Source organism: Rousettus aegyptiacus, unplaced genomic scaffold (assembly GCF_014176215.1).
Source record: "Rousettus aegyptiacus isolate mRouAeg1 unplaced genomic scaffold, mRouAeg1.p scaffold_m13_p_10, whole genome shotgun sequence".
Classification (NCBI taxonomy): Eukaryota; Metazoa; Chordata; class Mammalia; order Chiroptera; family Pteropodidae; genus Rousettus; species Rousettus aegyptiacus.
In genome coordinates this window covers 84111437-84129652 of record NW_023416285.1, presented here as the reverse complement: position 1 = coordinate 84129652, position 18216 = coordinate 84111437, and the positions used below count along the sequence as shown (strand labels likewise).

Genomic DNA, 18216 nt, shown 5'->3' with positions numbered 1-18216 from the left:
CACTAAATTAATAAATTCTTTGGTTATTAATCAGGTAAAAAGCTTTTACATTTTTGGTTAGGTTGAATAAACTCAGTGGTATTAAAGAGACTAGAGTTTTGCAAGAGAGAAGGAAATTCTATTTTTCCCAAGATGACATTTTTGGATATCACTGTCAAAATGTTATCTGATAGGAAAAAACCGCAGAAATGATTCAACTTCTTGTGTATTTAATGGATTTTTCTTTTTCAGCGTTAACGAGCACAAGTCCTCAAACTCTGGTGAAGCAGATCAGCTTTCTTTTTAATTTGAATAAAAATAAAATCCTCAAAAATAATACTGATCGCTACTAAAATTCAACATTTTAAAGAAAACATTTTAATAATACCTACTTTATGGATAATTTTACATTTAAAATCAAATGTATCTGGATTATTCTAGGTCCTCTGATATAAATGTGGCATAATGAAAAATTGTGTTTAGAATATTAATTTTGATAGTTCAAGAAAGAGGCCAGTTAGACAGAATTATCAATCTATAACTTGGACACTGGTTCCTCAATGCTAGAAGGAATTCTCTTTGCTGGTTTCCTCTTGGGATATCTGGGTGTGGTTTATTTTCTTCTCTGGCTAGAACAAAAATATGCAGGAAAATCTTCTACGACTAAAATTTCTTGTTCTTATAAACAAGCTTAAGGAAAAAAAAAAAACCACAGTAGATCAAGTCTGGCTTCATCATTTGCTTATTATACTGGTGCATATACTGGATTTTTTCCAGGTTAACAAAAATAAAGCCACAGGGAAGATATACGCAGTAGTATATTTAAGCTACCAGCTCACACACATTTTAATGGCTGGAAGTATATAAGAAATATGAAGGCGGAAGAAAAACAGTAAGCAGTTATGAAACATAACAAGGTTTCTTATTCTTTATTAGTTTAAAGGAAGCTAGAACCTGATAACAATATGCCACATACGGTTCAGAAACAAAGGCAGCTTAGTTATTTATTTTGCATTTGCTCCTTTTAGGAAGTGAGAAAAAAACAGCTCTATTGGCACTTGAGTTTATTGTCAATTAAAATCCTCATAAATTTGAAAACATCTCATAAAACAGAGAAAATGGAAAAAATGTTATTCAGAAAAAAACTTTTCGAGTACGCTTTAATTTTTTTCCTATAGTGCCTCGGATTTTGTGATCAATCTTCTAAGACCTCTTAAAATAGTAATTCAACCTCTCTGTTCTTGTTTAGGATCGTACATAACAGTGCTTTTTCTTTGGTGCAAATAAGAGGAAAAAATTATACTTGCTTCGTTTTGAGCATTGCACACTCTTGCCCCTCCCCCTAACCCTGCCATTTGCTCATGTCCCACATGAATAAAAGGATGCCACTTAGAAACCGGGGCCTTGCTGCCATTGTATTTTTTCTAATTAAAATTCAAAGTATTAAGCACAGTTGAGTACATCCATGCATACACGACATACCGTTATCACATACCGGAAGCGCCAATCAAGAGCGCTAAGCAAATCTCATTTCATAACATCATTAAGATTCATTGTACGCCGCGGTTCAGAAAGGCTTTGTCAAAGCGGATAATAACAGCCTGTCAGAAAAGCACAAACAGAAATTTATATTAAATTGTCCTTTCCCTCCTTGTTTAGTATGGGAATTTAGTTGCCTTCCCAGTATACGTATGGGCTCAGAGCTTAACTTAAAAGGCTTCCAGGTTCTTAAGACTGTGAAAAGTTACCAAAATAGAGTATTTATTAAAAAAAAAATAGTGAGAAATATTCGAGTAACTAGGTGGGGGTATAGTAATCAAGCACAACATAAGAAAACAAAAGAAGGTAGAGCTCAGGAGTGTAAAGGTAGCTAGAACTGTCAGTCACAAGGCGGAGTGTTTAATTTGGAACAAGTCAAATAAAAGCACTGCTTTCTTTTCCTTAAGAACCTTTGATATTCTTTATGTTATACTCTCAGAAAAGAAAGCGCTCTCGTTAAAAACATTTTTTTTTTTTCTATCCTGCTGAGTGAAGACGCCGGAGGAGACAAACTTTACACGCTGGCTTCCTGAGTGCAGTTAGAAGGATGATGTTATCTGGAGGTTCGAAGGTGAGAATTTAATTCTTTAGACTCGATACTTTTCTTTGCCATGTTCATTGATCACGCAAATGTGCTGAAACAATAAAAATTAATAATAGTTTTCCTTTTTCGATTATAGTTAACATACAATATTATATTAATTTCAGGCGTACAACATAGTGATTAGACATATATATAACTTACAAAGTGATCACCCCGATAAGTCTAGTACCTATTTGACATTATACATAGTTATTACAGTATTATTGTATTCCCTTAACCATCAGTTTCTTAAGAAAACATCAGGTGCAGAAAATGTTATGCAGTTAAACAGAATATCATCTCGTAATTGGTTACTGTTTATCTAAATATATGTGTATTTCTGTGTGTGTGTGTGCATGTGTGCATAAAATCTAAAGAGGCCTGTTCAAATGCTTGACAAAACTTTCTTCATTGTTTTGGTTTTGAGCCCTTTTCTGAATTTGGCTCCCTAGGTCCGTAACAACCAGAAAAGCCGAGGGGGCAGTAAGGTTGGCTGTGGTGGAGACAGAAGTCTCCCACTGATAAAATTACAGCCTCTATGGTGAATGAGGAAATAGCAATAAAAATAATATTGACTCTTATTTGATTCTTTTCAGGTAGCATAAAAAATGTGTCATGAATATTTTGCTTGCAAGCAACAGAAGCGGAGTCAGGCTAATGTAGCAAAGGAGGGAGGCTCATCGGTCAGATGCTGACAGACGCAACGGAAGGGCTGAGCAAGAAGCGACCGGAAGGCAGGCCCAGGGGTAGCTCCAGGCCTCGGCCCATGGCCAGCTTAAGCCCCAAATCCCTTGGTCTCTGTGACTTTTAGTTTAAGTTTCTAATTCTTAAAAGAGAGAGAGAGAGACTTGTTGGTCCATTTTGGGTAAGATGTCTACTTCTAAATCATTCAGCATTGGTCAGAGTCACACAGCTGGGCTCCATGTCTATATGTTAAAACCATCGCTCCCAAACTGGGAATAGTGACGAATACCTGCGTGCCACCATAATTGGTACCTGATGGGTCTGAAGCACCAACATAAAGAAGTTTATAGAATGTTGACTATTACTTCGGGTGGGTGGGCGTAGTCAACAACTTAGAGAAAAATCAATACCATCAAGCCATAGTTCTGCTTTTAGCTTCCTTATTTCTTTAGTATAAAATAGAGAAAGTCATAATTACTTCTATCGTCCTAATTCCTACATTGTAGGGTAGTAGGGGGAATGAATTGAAATTATGCATGCAAAGTGCCCAGAATATTCCTGACACAGAAGATACTCAAGAAATGGCAACCATCATTGCTACTATTTCAATATCTTTTTAAAAACTGATGTAACTGTTAAACACAAACTTGTGAAAAGGGAAGTAGAGATGTGTATGCAACACTTACATTCAGATCTCTGAAGTATTCATTGTAATCTAAGGCATAACCCACCACGAATAAGTTTGGAATCTCAAATCCAGCATCTAAAAACAGAGAGGCAGAGAGAGAAAGAGAGAGAGAGAGGAACAAGCTTTAGATAACATAGGTATAAAGCCACCTTATGCTATTGTTGGCATTTCAATGGAGAAGACTATTCATGTAGGCAGAAGCAAATGAAAAAAGTGATAAGCAATGCATGAGCCCCGTAGGGACTGGGACCAGCGTGAGCACTCAGGGAGACAAGACAAACAAGCAAATGTATAATAAACAACTGTACTTCTGGTATCCCAAACTAAGCAAGGGCTCAGGCAGCTTGGTGGATAACAAGGAGTATGCATGCATGAGTCAGTCATGTGGCCCCACTGTTCCACAGCAAGCTGGATCCAAAGATATGATGCCAAAGGAAACACTCTGAAAAGCATAAAGTGCAGTTCGCACAGAAGGTATTAATATACTGTGATACGTGAGTAGGTGTGCAGGCTGGTGCAGCTAGGAGGCTCCAGGTCCTCGGCAGGACGCAGGTGGAAAGCAAAACCTGGGAGACGAGATGGAAGAAAACGGGATTGTTCAGCTGGAGGAAGAGAAGACTAAGGGTTATTCCAACGCTAATCTTAGTCTTGGAGTCTACAATGCAGATGACACTAATTAGTCCTATATTTGTATAAAGGGAAGAAGGAGAGTAAATGGATTTAAATGCAGTAAGAGTTACTTAGGTTAAGCAAAGAAAGAATTTATTATTGAAAGAAGGATGACTTTGATCGAAAAGTATCCTTAAGGAACAGATCATAGCTCTTTTTTGGAGGTCTTGAAACAGAATAAATGTGTTCGTGGTCCAATGATTTTTCAAACTCTTTCTAGTTTTTTGGGATCTATGTTTGTTCATCACAGTATTGCAGATGAGAGACTCTTGCTTATTTTTATGAAACTGTACGACCCTGGTTATAACCATAATAATAACTTTACAGTAAGCAATGCAAACTCTAGAATAGACATGGCAACTCAGGCTGGGAAAAGGCAGTTCAGAAAGCCAATCCTTCAGAGCTGTTAAGGAACAAAAAGACGTTGGATAAGTAGGACAGGAGAAGAGTCAGAAATCAGAGGGACCTGTCTCTCACTGGCAAATGGGTGCAGTTCCTACACTGATATTTGCGATTGCAGATGTTACTTACAGATGCAGTACAGGCTTAAGAGCAGCGGTTGCAACCAGACTGCCTGTGTTGAATACTGACCCTACACTTAAGAGATATGTGACCTTGGCAAGCGAGCAGTTTATCCTCGTTGTGTTCAGTTTCCTCATCTGTAAAGCAGGCATAACGATAGCACCTACCTTAGATGAATGTTGTGAGGGTTAAAAGTGTTAATCTCTGTGCGGCTCTCAGAAGTGTCAGGCACATCATAACCTCTTACTAGTGTTTGCTGTTATTACTTTGTTATTGTCGTTGCTATAAGTGACAAGAAAGTTGTAATTAGTTGAATGTGTCTGAAGTGAATGTCTTTCAATTTCAGTTAAAATTTTTTTCTGTACAGCAGGAGTCCCCAACCCTTGGGCCACGATGGACCAGGTCCGTGGCCTGTTAGGAACCAGAGCCACACAGCAGGGGGTGAGCGGCTGGCCAGCGAGCAAAGTTTCGTCGGTATTTGCGGCTGCTCCCCAGCGCTAGCATCACCGCCTCAGCTCCACCTCAGATCATCAGGCATTAGATTCTCATAAGGGATGACAGTTGCTGGTGCCAAAAAGGTTGGGGACCGCTGCCGTACAGTATCTGACATTATTTCCTTATGACATTTCTGTTTTCTAACCTGTCCAATCTTAGCTACATCCAAATTAAATTCCCCAAGCCAGTAACTTGCCAGGAATGCACTATTGGGTGGATCCGCCCAGAACGGACACTGCCTAGATTTAATACATCCAGTGTAGGAATGAAACTTGGTTTTAGAGTATCGAGTCTCTGGCTGAATGTCACTGGCACACTACCCTTCCATAGCATGCTTCTCTTGCTCTAATGTTTGTTCAGCTTGCTGATGAGAACTGTAGCCAAATTATCTCAGAGGCTTTAGAGCAAACGTAAGTTGTATAAGTCAAGCTGAAGTCTGCCTATGCGAGTGAGAAAAAAAAAAAAACACCTCCAATGTTATAATAATAAATAATCAAGCTGCTTGTTTATTCTTTCTGCCCTAGAGGAGGAAACTCTTCCAGGACACACGTCTGAAGTCAAGTGTGAAGATATTATCTAGAGATACTTGCTCTGCTAATTCTCTGTGTTATTTTTTTGTTTATTTCTGTGAAAGTATATTTATTTTTATTTTTGTAGTGGAATTATAGTTGACATGCAATATTATATTAGTTTCAGCTGTAAAACATAGGGATTTGATGTTTTTATATATCATAAAATGATCACCACAGTAAGTCCAGTTACCATCTGTCACCATACAAAGTTATTACAATATTACTGATGATATTCCCTCTGCCGTACATTTAATTCTTTGTGTTATTGAACTTTCGTTTGGCGGTGGCTCACTGAAGGTCAGCATTGTGTATTGTCTGGCGACAGTTCCCGGAGATGGTATATGAGAATCTCTCTAAACTTTTCCGTGTCCGATTCATGTGTCCAAGTAAGTCCAGTGAAGTCTACTCTCCCTCCACCTCCTGAAACTTATAATCTGAGTTCTTTGAAATTCAGATTCTATGGAAAACCTAAAAACCCGAACTATCCATGCACGATCAAGTTTGTGTGAACAATGCACATGAGAACGAAGCCCCTTGTAAAGAGTTCCCCTCTCACTAGCAAAGCTGGGAGGCCACGGGGAGTTTGCGGGAAGATCAAACCTATGCAGCTTCCGCTTCACGTGGAACGCTAGTCAGATAGGAATTTCTTAAACACAAACCACCACCAAGCAACCCATCAACAAATAAAAGCCGAAAACACTTACAATTGGGTCTAAAGCCATCACTTCTAGGTGTTCTCTTCACCAACAAACTACCATTAAGAAGAAACAAAACAAAACTTTAGTGATCCAAATAAAATCTCTGTAAATTGCAAACGGAGCCAAACATCCTTAAAATACGGTTTTAAAATTTGCCGTCCCCTCCCCCACTCTCTGAGCAGGTGAGGCATGATTGGCCCTCTAACTCATGCTTCTGCTTCAGAGGCACCACCTCAGAGATTCTGGATAAAAGGGAGGGAGGGGGGACTGGCAGCGGGGGTCCAGCCAGCTGCTCCTGGAAACAGCTCGAGGTGCAGGAAAGAGGGGCTCAGCCACAGCGAAGCGCATCCTCTTCCCCTGCCTCCCTCTCAGGCAAGCAGTCGAACGGGCCGTTTCGTTTGTCCAGTGTGGTCAAACCGTACATAACACCCCAGAACGAAACGTCATCGGTTTGGCACAGACTGAACTCTTTGAAAACAGCACCCCGTGTTAGCGTCCCCCTTGGACACGTTTGCAAAGACAGAAACCGTGACGATGTGATGTCCGACTCACCTGGCCACCTTAACCATGTTGGGCTTGTATTTCTCTATGCTACTGAGCAGCGCTTTCATGGTTCTCCCCGTGCCGACAACATCCTTTGTAAAGGGGACAGACAATTTCAACCAGATGCACTTGGGCAGCAGATTTTTCATCCAGACAGATAATGATATTCCTTATTAATAATGCATTGTAATTAGAATTGCCATCAAATTGGAGTCAAAGTAGGAGGCAGAGTTGGATATGATTTTTAAACAGGCGCCTCTTTCTGGAAGCTGGGTTTGGGGTGATATATTGGTGAGCATTTTCTCGAACCCTTGAGCTGTGTGGAAAAGCTACATTCGGCCTTTGGAGAGCATGTGGGGCTTCTCATTGAGTCCATTTGGACTTGTGCACGCACATTCAAAGCCCAAATTCGGCCCTGAGGTTATGCGACACAATAGAGGACGCATGAATTTTCATGGACATGGGATGCACAGCTGAACACACTGAATGGACAAACACCTCCCCCTGGCCCTCCCCACCTTGTAAGGACTCTAGGGCTGGGAAGTGAGATGTGTCTGGACGGCAGCTGGTGACAGCCCTTGAATTCTGAGGGTGAGAGGCTGCAATGAGCCGAGGCTCATCTCTGCTGATGAGCTGCTGTGCAATTAGAGTAGAATGGGCAGCAGAAATTTATTGTCCCTGGGACAGAAATCAGCTGTCAGGAGCTGATTATCAAAACAAGAGGTCTGAATTTAGCCAGGGTTGGGCAATTCATTTGGCTAGAGGGTCTATTCCACGGGTTATGTCGGAGCCAGAAGAACTGCAGATACACATGGCATGCACAAGCAGTTGTGTAACAAAAGCTTGAAAACAGCTCCCCTGAATTGCTGCCAGCTGATAAGACAGGTGTGCTCTTGAAGGAAACATGGACATTTGCTGCATTAGTCCACCGCAGCCATAAAGGCTGTGTTTAGTCCCTTCCCTTCCCTTCCCTTCCCTTCCCTTCCCTTCCCTTCCCTTCCCTTCCCTTCCCTTCCCTTCCCTTCCCTTCCCTTCCCTTCCCTTCCCTTCCCTTCCCTTCCCTTCCCTTCCCTTCCCTTCCCTTCCCTTCCCTTCCCTTCCCTTCCCTTCCCTTCCCTTCCCTTCCTTTCCCTCCCCTCCCCTCCCCTCCCCTCCCCTTCCTTTCTCTCGCTCTTTTTCTCTCTTTCTCTTTCTCCTTTTTTTTAAACGGAAAAACCAATTAAATTAAATCATGATTTTTCCTTTGGATTGTCATTTTTAAATTGATTATATTTATGATATGGATACTGAAGATAGAATTGTTCAGCCATTAGAGGTCGTTAGCAAGGACACTCACTTAAAGGTGAAGAGAGCTCTGACGTTGGCTTTACTATTAAATAAAATTGGTTCTGGGGGCTACTTTCCTCTTTTGTAAAAATACATGATTTACAAATAGGTATAAGAACAATTTAGACATGTGTGAAATTAAATATTAAAAAGGATAACGTGCCACACAGCTATTATTGCAAAGCATTTTCTGAAGTTATTTCAAGTCAGCAGTTTTAGTTGGCTCATAGTTGATAAATTTGGAGAGCCATGTGCTCAGTGGGAACTCAATAAATCCTTGGCCAATTTGATAACAAGTGCTATATTTTAAAACTCACCATTATATTCTTTCAAGTTTCAGATATGGATAAAGAAAAGTCAGCTTACCTCAACGATGAGGACATTCTGAAAAACAAATGAACAATAACACCAGTTATTTAGAATATGATGCAAATCTAGCTCACAAGAGAAACACATATTTTCTTAAGTTAGAATTTTGCAACTCGCTTAGCTGGTCCTACCCCATCCATCCAACACAAATGCTTGGAGACAATCTAGGTGTTCCAGACTCATTTTAACGGTCTCTTTGGAATTACTTGGTGCTACCATATTGGTATCTATATTTCAGTTAGGAGCAGGCTTATCTGACACCTCGTGACCTATCTGAACAGCTATCCATAAAGACATCCCACCTCCATAATTCTGGCAAGTGCCCCACCCAGCATTCTTTAGCATACAAAGCTTACTATGCATTTGCCAGGAAAACAAAGCTGACGCAAACTGCATTGCTAATGGAGACAGTGCCCTGTCCAGGGATCATATATTCAGCTGTGACAGATCTATTCCTAACGAGCCACCCAAATCGCTGGGGATTCTGTGTTTTTGAATTTTTAATCCTGAGGAAAGGGGTGGGCTGGAGAGAGAGCTGTGAGATGCCTGGTTTATATTTTTAGTGACATGGTTGGGTTCCTTGCTATGTGCTCTCAATACGTTCATCGACTTCTTCCCTAAGAACATTGATTATGTTTCATTTTAATTTCTCCTTTGATATCTGTCTTCCTCACTAGACTGTAAAGTGGGAATCATGTTTATCTTGTTTACCACTGTATTCTCAGTCTCTAGCAGAAATACTTGTATATATAAATGTTCAGTAATTATTTGTTGAAGGAATAATAACTGATTACACATATGAATGAGTTAAAATCAACCAATTAAATGGATTAGTACTTACATGTCAATACTGTCCCACCAAATTAAAATATGACTGTGTTAGTATGCCATTCTAATTAACTAAATGTGTGCATAGTCCCTCAATGTAATGGTGTCCTTCTTTAGATGACCTTTCATTTGTTCCTATGATTCATATAATATTTTAAAAAGCCTTCCACCTTAGGTATCTTACTTATATCTAATGCAAAAGAGATTTTAAGTAGCAAAAATGGTAACCAACTAACCAACCAACAAGTCTGTTAAATTTGTACAATATTACTTAATGTGTCAAACGCATTCTGAGGTGGAATTCTTTCCGGAAGTCATTTTCTCTCAAGTATGGTGATTTATTTCATCATTAAATCCACTAACAATCTTAATTTTACCATTAAAATGTAAGCTGATTTTGTCCATTTTTAAAGTAGGCTGTACTTCTAGTATCCTCTTCACCCTGAGAATCATGCTGACAGAGGAGCTGCCCTGGTGTTCTAAACGCATGTGCCCTGATCTTCACCGTCAGCCCATGACAGTTCGTTAGGATGTGCATTTTTAGTTTGATCTAGGCTTACTAACCATGCCCATTAACCAACCAGAACACTTAGAGAAGACTTGGTTAATTTAATTTCCTAGTTTACAATCTCTTTTTGTTTCAATCTGATCATAAAAAACCTTTCTAAACACTGTCAGTCTGCGTTCTTGTTTAATTAAGTAAAGTGCGCTGATTGTAATTGATATGTTTTTTGAAAGTTTAGAACTTTGCAAAACAAAAGAGTCATCTTCAAAAAGACTGGCTTCAACTGTAAGATATAGTGGTGGCTGGGAAGTGGGACTTGGATGTGTGCTAATCCAGAGATATATTGTCAAAATTACTTAAACACATTTTAAAATCAAGATAATGCATACATGTGCTCAAAATCAAATAAAAAACTATTTTGTAAATGTCGATATGTGTCTGTTTAAAGTATTCTAAAATGCTTATATATTTTAAAATAGATTAAAGTTATGACATTCTTTATTACACATAACTAAATATCACATCTAACAAAAAATGACCGTTCCTTAATATCGTATAAAACAGTACATATTCAAATTTCTCCAGTTGTCCTTAAAATAGCCTTTGCAGATGGTTGGTCTAATCTGAGACCATGCACTAGATTTTTAAGTCTCTTTTAATTTAGAAGAGTTTCTTTTTCTGTACTTCTATTTCTCAATTGAATGATTTCAGATATCACCTATTTACTATATCATATGACAGATCAGAATTTAGTTCTTTTACACCACCTCACTTACTTTCCCCATCCTCAATTCAGTTATTTTGTTACAACTGCATCTTCTTATACTGTTGACATTTTTTCCTGTTAAAGATTCAAGCAGCATACTATAATTATATTTATAATTATATTTCCTTTTAGAGCTTGCATATTCTTTTCTTAGAATTCCTAATATTTGTCCTATCCTTTTCCAGGGTTCTTTTTTTTTTTTCAAGCAAGCTCTTCTTTCTTGGAAGATTATGAGGAAAACATTGGTTAGTTATGGTTTAACTATATTTCTCAGAGGATTTTGGAGAATTAAGGAATGGGTTGATAACATCTCTAACAATACAAAGAACTCTCTGAGTTATATACAGCATTAAAAAGTAAAATTATTTAATGGGCTCATGAACGATGGGCAGGGAATACTGGTATTACAAACTGGCTTCTATTAAAAGGGAACTATGCCAAAATCTAGAGTTCTTTAGCGAGTTATATAGAGCAGTCATTACATATATACATATTTATTTTCCTTTACAGAACATCACACTATGTTTTCAAGTTCTTTCACGAGTAATATATACCACTGACTGGATTTTCAGCAGCCTACCTGTTGTGTGAAAAGCTCACTTCCAACAAAATCAATGTTAGTTCCTTCGGAAACTTGACTCTGCCACGTGACACAAGAAGTAGCCCAAGAAGAGAGAGAAAGTGACTATCTCAACTTGGAAGCATTTTCTTAGTGTCTCAAAGACATTTTCATGTACCAAGATCAACTCTGTAAGCTAAGGGACACAGACTAGCTCATCCTTATATGATCAATATAGAACATGGAGACTGGTATATAGTAGTTGCTCAAGAAATGCCTATGGACTATATCAATAATCCTGACCTTGTTTCTTTCATTTTCTCTAGCTCATTATACTTTTGGTACATCCGTTCTATTTTTTCCTTACTGATGCACAACACTTCCTTAATTGAACTATACTTAATGTCTACTGCTTTTAATTTGGCACTATGAGATCTTCTAAAATTCCCATTTTTTTTTTTTTTTTTGAGTGGGCAGCTTTGGAAATTTCGTCAGAACACAATGTGCCTCCTAAATACTTCCAATCTGATAACTGATCACTGAACCTGAGATGTTCGCCAGTTTCTGTCTTAGTCATCTCATCGCACCTAGCTCATTTCCTCCCAGAAAGCCAGTAAAATCTGCAGCCTGGGGGCTGGAGGCAAAAATTCTATGGGGAATCTCTGAAGTGTGTTCTTTCTCTGTCTGCTATTGCATGACCCTCTTCGAGGCTAATCACATTGAGCTTCCTGAAGAAAAAGAGGAAGAAAGAGAAGAAGGAAAGAAGTATACAAATCTAAATGATTTTCTTAAATAGGCTATTCTATTTTTCAGTCTTTTAAGACACAAAAAGATTAGCGCGCCACATTCTTTTCCTCAGCAGCGTAGTTTTGTGGCTGTCGCACCAAGCAGAGAGGTGGCAGCGCCGATGACGAGCTGATCGTGAATGCCAAGCGTGAGGAGGAGTGTGAATATAAACCCCATGGAGAAAGGAATGCAGTTCACCATTTCATTTTATGTGATAATTCACAAAATTGCCAGACTCATCAGTCGGTGGGCATTTCCCATATTGTTCTCAGCCTAGTCAGATGCAATAAAAAAAGGAATGATTTTAAGAGCTAAGGCAGCCAAGTAGGAAATTTTGGCAGGTTCTGATGCTTCATTCTGGCATTTGATTAGAAACTTATTGGGGGGGTTCCGGGGGGTGGGGAGAAGCACGTCTCCCGAAATCTTGCACTTAGGCCGCACATCTGTGTTTTCCCGTTGCCAGATTTGAGCTTGTTTCCAGGCATTTGGTTTTATTCCACCCTTTCAGAGATTTCCCTTGAACATGAATAAAATCTTCTTGCTTTAATGGATACACACATCTTATGAAGTGCCAGGATTAAATCAACTTTGAAAAAAATCAGCCAGAGAGCATGGTGCACGGACAGCTCAAACACACAGAGTAAAGTGCTTTTAACATTGTGAGGGAAGAGGCCATTTAACTTCATCACCCAGGACTCCCTTTATTTAATAGCAATGACCTATTTAGAGCTGTGACTCAGCCAGCTTCCCTCTCCCTTTGCTTAATAAAAAAAGAAAGAAAGAAAGTAAGAAGGAAGAAGAGAAAGAAAGAAAGAGAAAGAAGGAAAGAAAGAAAAGTAAAAAAAGAAGCAAAGAAAGAGAAAGGGGCATGGGGGCCGTCTAGAGTCTCCTTTTTCTAAATATTTTAACTTGCACGTCTTTAGAGGGTTTTAAGAGTTACCTAGTGTAGTTACAGAAAATGATACAGGTGAGCTCTGTTTCCCTGTTTTTAAAAGTTCTTTCATAAACAAATTTTAAAACGTCCTTTCTAACTCTCTTACCTTCATTTAACCATTTAATTCCGTCATTGCTCCTTGGTGAGTGCCCTTCTCTCTTTCCCTCCTGCTTTGCTCAAGTAGTTCAAAGAAAAAAACTCATGCTTGCTCCGCCCACACCGCCTCTGAACTGCTTCTCTACCTGGAGTCTCTTTCCCTTTCTTCCGTTAATTCTGTCCTCCTGCCAGGCTCGCTTTCCTGAAACACAGCTTCACGGTGTCACCTCTGCTCAACAACTTTTGTGGCTTGTCTTTGCTTTTCTGAGCAAGTTAAACTCTTCATTGAGACATCTAGTTATTCTACAAACTAAATCCAGTTTCTTAAATGATCATTTCCCTATTTCTGACTAATTTCCTTTCATCACACTGGTTCTGGCTCTCCTATTGCCCTCCATTCATTCCATGCTACTCCTACTCTTCCTCCCTTTTCTGTGTTATTCCCAGACCTGTCCCCTAGGAGAACCTGTCCTCTCGCTAAGAAAATTACAGTCAAAGGAATCATCCCTTCTTTGGGTTTCTTTAAGCTTAAGGAAAGCGTCTTGTGTGGAAAGACCCTTGGAGTTCTACTCTGGGTGTCAAGCACTAAAAAAGAGAAGATGTGTACAAGTCCATGGCAGAAAAATAATATAATGGCAAACTGACCTCAATGTAAATTCATCGATTGAGAAATCAAATGATGACTGTATGAGAAGGAAGACGTTAGATGATGACCTGCAACAACCCTTCCAATGCAGATATCCATCCGATGCAGACCTAAACTCTTAATGGATGTAGCCTTTCTCTGAAAGGCCGAAGGAGTAAACATGGCAGACCATCTGAATGCCTTTCTCTGTTTAAGGTAAAAGAAATTCTAAAAGTTAAGTAAATTTTTTTTTTTTTTTTTACTCCTTTACCCTCAGCTGTGTAGTATTCACCAACTTAGTTCCTCCTTAATCTCTTGGGACACAGAAGTTCTACAAAGAGCATTCTCCCCCATTCAACACCTTTCTCATCCAACTCGAAACCAAGCCAGCGGGTTGGTGCGTCCTTTGGAGTGACTAAGTGGGCTTCTATTTACCCCTTTCCTCTACCATGTCCTCCCTTTCCCGAACTTAATTAAAAATGTCTTTCCGATTTCCATCCAAGAGTAAGAGGAACCTGTGCTCACTCAGTCACCAAAAACTTATTCTGACCTGTCATGCACTAGGCACTGAGCTCCATGCTGGAGACAGGATGGTGAATAAGATAAGCGTGGTCTCCGCCTGCATTACACTGACATTCCGGTCGGGGAGATAGTCAAATAAAAAATAAACCCCAAAGTAAACACTGACAATTGTGGAACGGGCTCCAACAGAAGCAGGGTACTGATATAGAGATTAGTGGGAAATGGAGGAGTATGAAGGGGAAGAGCGTGTTCTCATTTTAGACAGAGTCAGGGAAGGAGTTTAGCCAGTGTGCTCATGTCACTGTGAGGAGGGGAGGGTGCTGTGTGCTGATGTTGCGAGGGAGGCAAGGCCAGATCACAGGGGTCTTACAGGCTGTGATAAAGAGTTTGGATTATAATCTCAGCACACCGAATTACAGTGGGGTTGCCAGGTGATATACAGCATGACCCAATTAAATTTGAACTTCAGATAAGAAACAACTAACCTTTTATTTTTAGCATGTTCCAAATATCACATGGGACATATACTAATAATTTATTCATTGTTTATTTGAAATTCAAATTTAACTTGGCATCCTGTGTTTTGTTCTTTTGTTTTATTCTTTTAAATTTGACGTTGCTAATTGAGAGGCCAGTGAAAAGTTTTCCGTAGGCAAGTGATGTGATCCAATTTATATTTTAAGTAGATCCCCCTGGCTGATTTGTGGGGAATGGTTTGGAAGGTGTCAAAAGCTCAGCGAAGGGAGAAGGTAGTTAGGCTGTTGTAACAGCCCAGAGGAAGGAGAGTGGTGGCCTCACCCTGGAAGACCAGGGCTTATGAAACCTTAATGTTTGCAGGAATCATCTCGGGACCTCATTAAAATAAAGACTTAATTCAGAAGATCTGGGGTAGGAACTGACATTCTATATTTCTAATAAGTTTCCAGGTGGTGCTGACCTTGCTGCTTCCTAGACCAAAGGTTGGCAAACTACAGCCCATTGGCCAATTCTGGTCTGCTGTCTATTTTTATAAATAAAGTTTTATTGAAACATAGCCACTTGTTTCCATATTATCTATGGCTGCTTTCATGCTATGATGGTTAAGTCAAGTGGTTGCAACAGAGGCTGTAGGCCCACAAAATCTAAAAGACTTACCTGGAAAGTTCGCTGACCACATTTTGAGTAGCAAGAGTCTAGACTTGGGTGGTTGCCAAGGTGATGGAGAGAAGTGGACAGATTCAAGATATATTTGAAGGCATGGAGTGTGGCCTACACTGATGTATTCAGCATTCCCTTATGATGTGAGCTTAGGCGCTTTAAACTGCAGTATTTTAACCTTGAGCTATTGTGACAGTTGAGAACCAAGCTAATTGATTTTGATTCATCTTAGAAAGATTAATCCAGTGCATTCTAAGCCCAAGGGGTTCTACTTGGCATACTTTGAAACATATATAGAAATGCATCCAACACACATGGAGAGTATAAAGATAACATGAAACAGCACCCAATAACCTGGAATGTGCATTTGTCGTGCTAACAAAAGTCGAAGCTGACTCCTGCTTATTCTTACTGCTGGCTGGTTTTCCATCTCTCCTATCTGAAGTCCTGATCTCTACTCTCTCATAAGGGGGTCTTTGTAGTAATTATAAGAGGGACTATCGAGGCACAGCACTGTCACCCCTTCCACTCACACCACCCCCAGGAAGCGACTAGCTTTTCCTCAGCCTCCTCTCTACCTCTTGAAGGAGGGGAATATCCAGCGCTCGCCTCAGAGGAAAATCACTCTAGAACGACCATGATTCTTTGTGCAAAGTTTTTCTTGGAGTCATTCATTTGGGATTCTTAGCATTACCACTTTGACAAGATGCCACGGTAAAAGCACAAGGTATGATACATCTCTTGTGTAATAAACCTGTAAGGTACTATCACATAACAAAGTACTAAAATGACTTATCATGTTAACTAGATACTACCAGACTTATTGTGGTGACCACTTCGCAATATGTACAAATATTGAGTCATTATGTTGTACATATGAAACTAATATAATGTTATATGTCAATTATACCTCAATTTAAAAATGTACATTAACTTAGAAGACAGCTGCTATTCATAATCCTATCTACCTGAGCTTTCATGTCAAATCTTAGTAGAAAAAAATGTACATTAATAATAATTGCTTGGTATAATGCCTTAACAAATTATGTTTACCTCATCTTTTCCTAAAAGAAAGGAATGCTTCGATAATTTGCACGTTTTATTTTGTGTTGAACTAAATGTGCATACAAAAAACTATATAAAACAGATAGAGTTTAATACTGAGCTGTGCTCAATATCACTTGCCAGCTTTTGCTCTTCAGGAATACTGACGATATAATATTTCCACAATATAACAGGCTTCAACCTGGCTGTATCTGTGATGTTCAGTCCCTCGTGTGACAAAAACGTACTGCTTAAGTTGGGTGATTTGATATCACACACGTAAGTTAAACATGTTACCATAGACATACACATACATACATTGGTGATTATAGAGATACTAAATTGATATGTGCCAATTTTCAAATACCAATAAAATTACATGTTTCACAAAATAAAGGTAAGTTAGATGATAAAAAAGTAAATAAAATTACATCATTTGAAGACCACTACAGGGGTGTTAAAAGTTATGAATCTGGAAATTACTTTGAGTATTTTAGGTTTCTAGGATGTTATTTTATGCACCGAAGTAGTAACATAAAGTCGTGGCCTAGTGATAAGTTAACATCAAGTGAATTCCAAGGTCTATGGAACAAAATCTATGACTGGATAGAAATTAAAAATTTTCTTTAATTAATTAATTAATTAATTTTTTAGCTAAGTTTATTGAAGTAACATTGGTTAATACAATTATATAATTTTCAGGTGTACATTATCATTCGATATCTGTATATTCTATTGTGTGTTTACCACTCAAAGTCCAGTTTCCTTCAGCTACCATATATTTGATCCCCTTTACCCACTTCGCCCTCCCCCTGTCCTCCTATATTTGACCCCCTTTACCCTGTATACCTCTCCACTCCTCCCCTACCCCACTAGTAACCACTAGTCTATAGTCCTCTGGTAACCACTAGTCTATAGTTCATGTCCATGGTCTCTGTTTCTTTGTCCTGTTCTTTTGTTGCTTTTAGGTTTATATCCCACATATAAGTGATATCATGTGATTTTCAACTTTTTCTGTCTGGTTTATTTTGCAAATGTCAGTATTTCATCTCTTCTTATGACTGAGTAATATCCCATTGTATACATGTACCACAGCTTCATCTATCGTAGGACACTCTGGTTGCTTCCATGTCCTGGCCACTGTGAATAGTGCTGCTATGAACATCGGTGTGCAATTATCTTTTTAGAGATGGGTTTTCAAGTCTTTGAGTAGAGGGATTGCTGGATCATATGGTAGATCAATTCTTAGTTCTTTGAGGAAACTTCATACTGTTTTCCATAGTGGCTGCACCAATTTGCAGTCCCACCAGTAGTGTATGAGGGTTCCTTTTTCTCCACATTCTTCCAGCATTTGTTATTACTTGTCCTGTTGATTATAGCTATTCTAACAGGTGTGAGATGGTATCTCATTGTGGTTTCGATTTTCATTGCCCTAATAGCTAGCGATGTTGAGCATCTTTTCATATATTTGCTGGCCATTTGTATGTTCTCTAGGGAGAAGTGTCTGTTCAGGTCCTCAGCCCATTTTTTGATTGGATCATTTATTTTTTTGGTGTTACTGAGTCATATAAGTTCTTTGTATATTTTGCATATTAGGCCCTTGTTGGAGGTGTTACTTGCAAATATATTTTCCCATTTGGATGGTTGTCTCTTTATCATGTCGATGATTTCTTTTGCTGAGCAGAAGCTTTTAGTTTTCATTTATTTTAGCTTTTACTTCCCTTGCTTTTGAGGTCAAATTAATAAA

General features: G+C 39.0%; 1 protein-coding gene across 8 annotated transcripts in view; it reads right to left on the bottom strand.

Moving 5' to 3' along the window:
* Window positions 1-882: 882 nt before the first annotated feature.
* Window positions 883-18216, bottom strand: part of PRTFDC1 (phosphoribosyl transferase domain containing 1) — an 83557-nt gene continuing 66223 nt past the window's right edge. For 3 of the 8 annotated variants that reach the window (XM_016124855.2, XM_036228108.1, XM_036228109.1), the window contains exons 5-10: window positions 8665-8682; window positions 6982-7064; window positions 6436-6482; window positions 3968-4039; window positions 3472-3548; window positions 883-2153 (exon numbers count right to left, since the gene is read on the bottom strand). In XM_016124855.2, coding sequence (XP_015980341.2) covers window positions 2106-2153; window positions 3472-3548; window positions 3968-4039; window positions 6436-6482; window positions 6982-7064; window positions 8665-8682 — 345 coding nt within the window. In that variant the 3' untranslated portion in view covers window positions 883-2105. Of the gene's footprint in view, window positions 2154-3471; window positions 3549-3959; window positions 4040-4831; window positions 4947-6435; window positions 6483-6981; window positions 7065-8664; window positions 8683-18216 lie in introns of those variants that run through there. The other 5 variants (XM_016124862.2, XM_016124871.2, XR_004953137.1 and 2 more) reach the window with 5 other exon arrangements.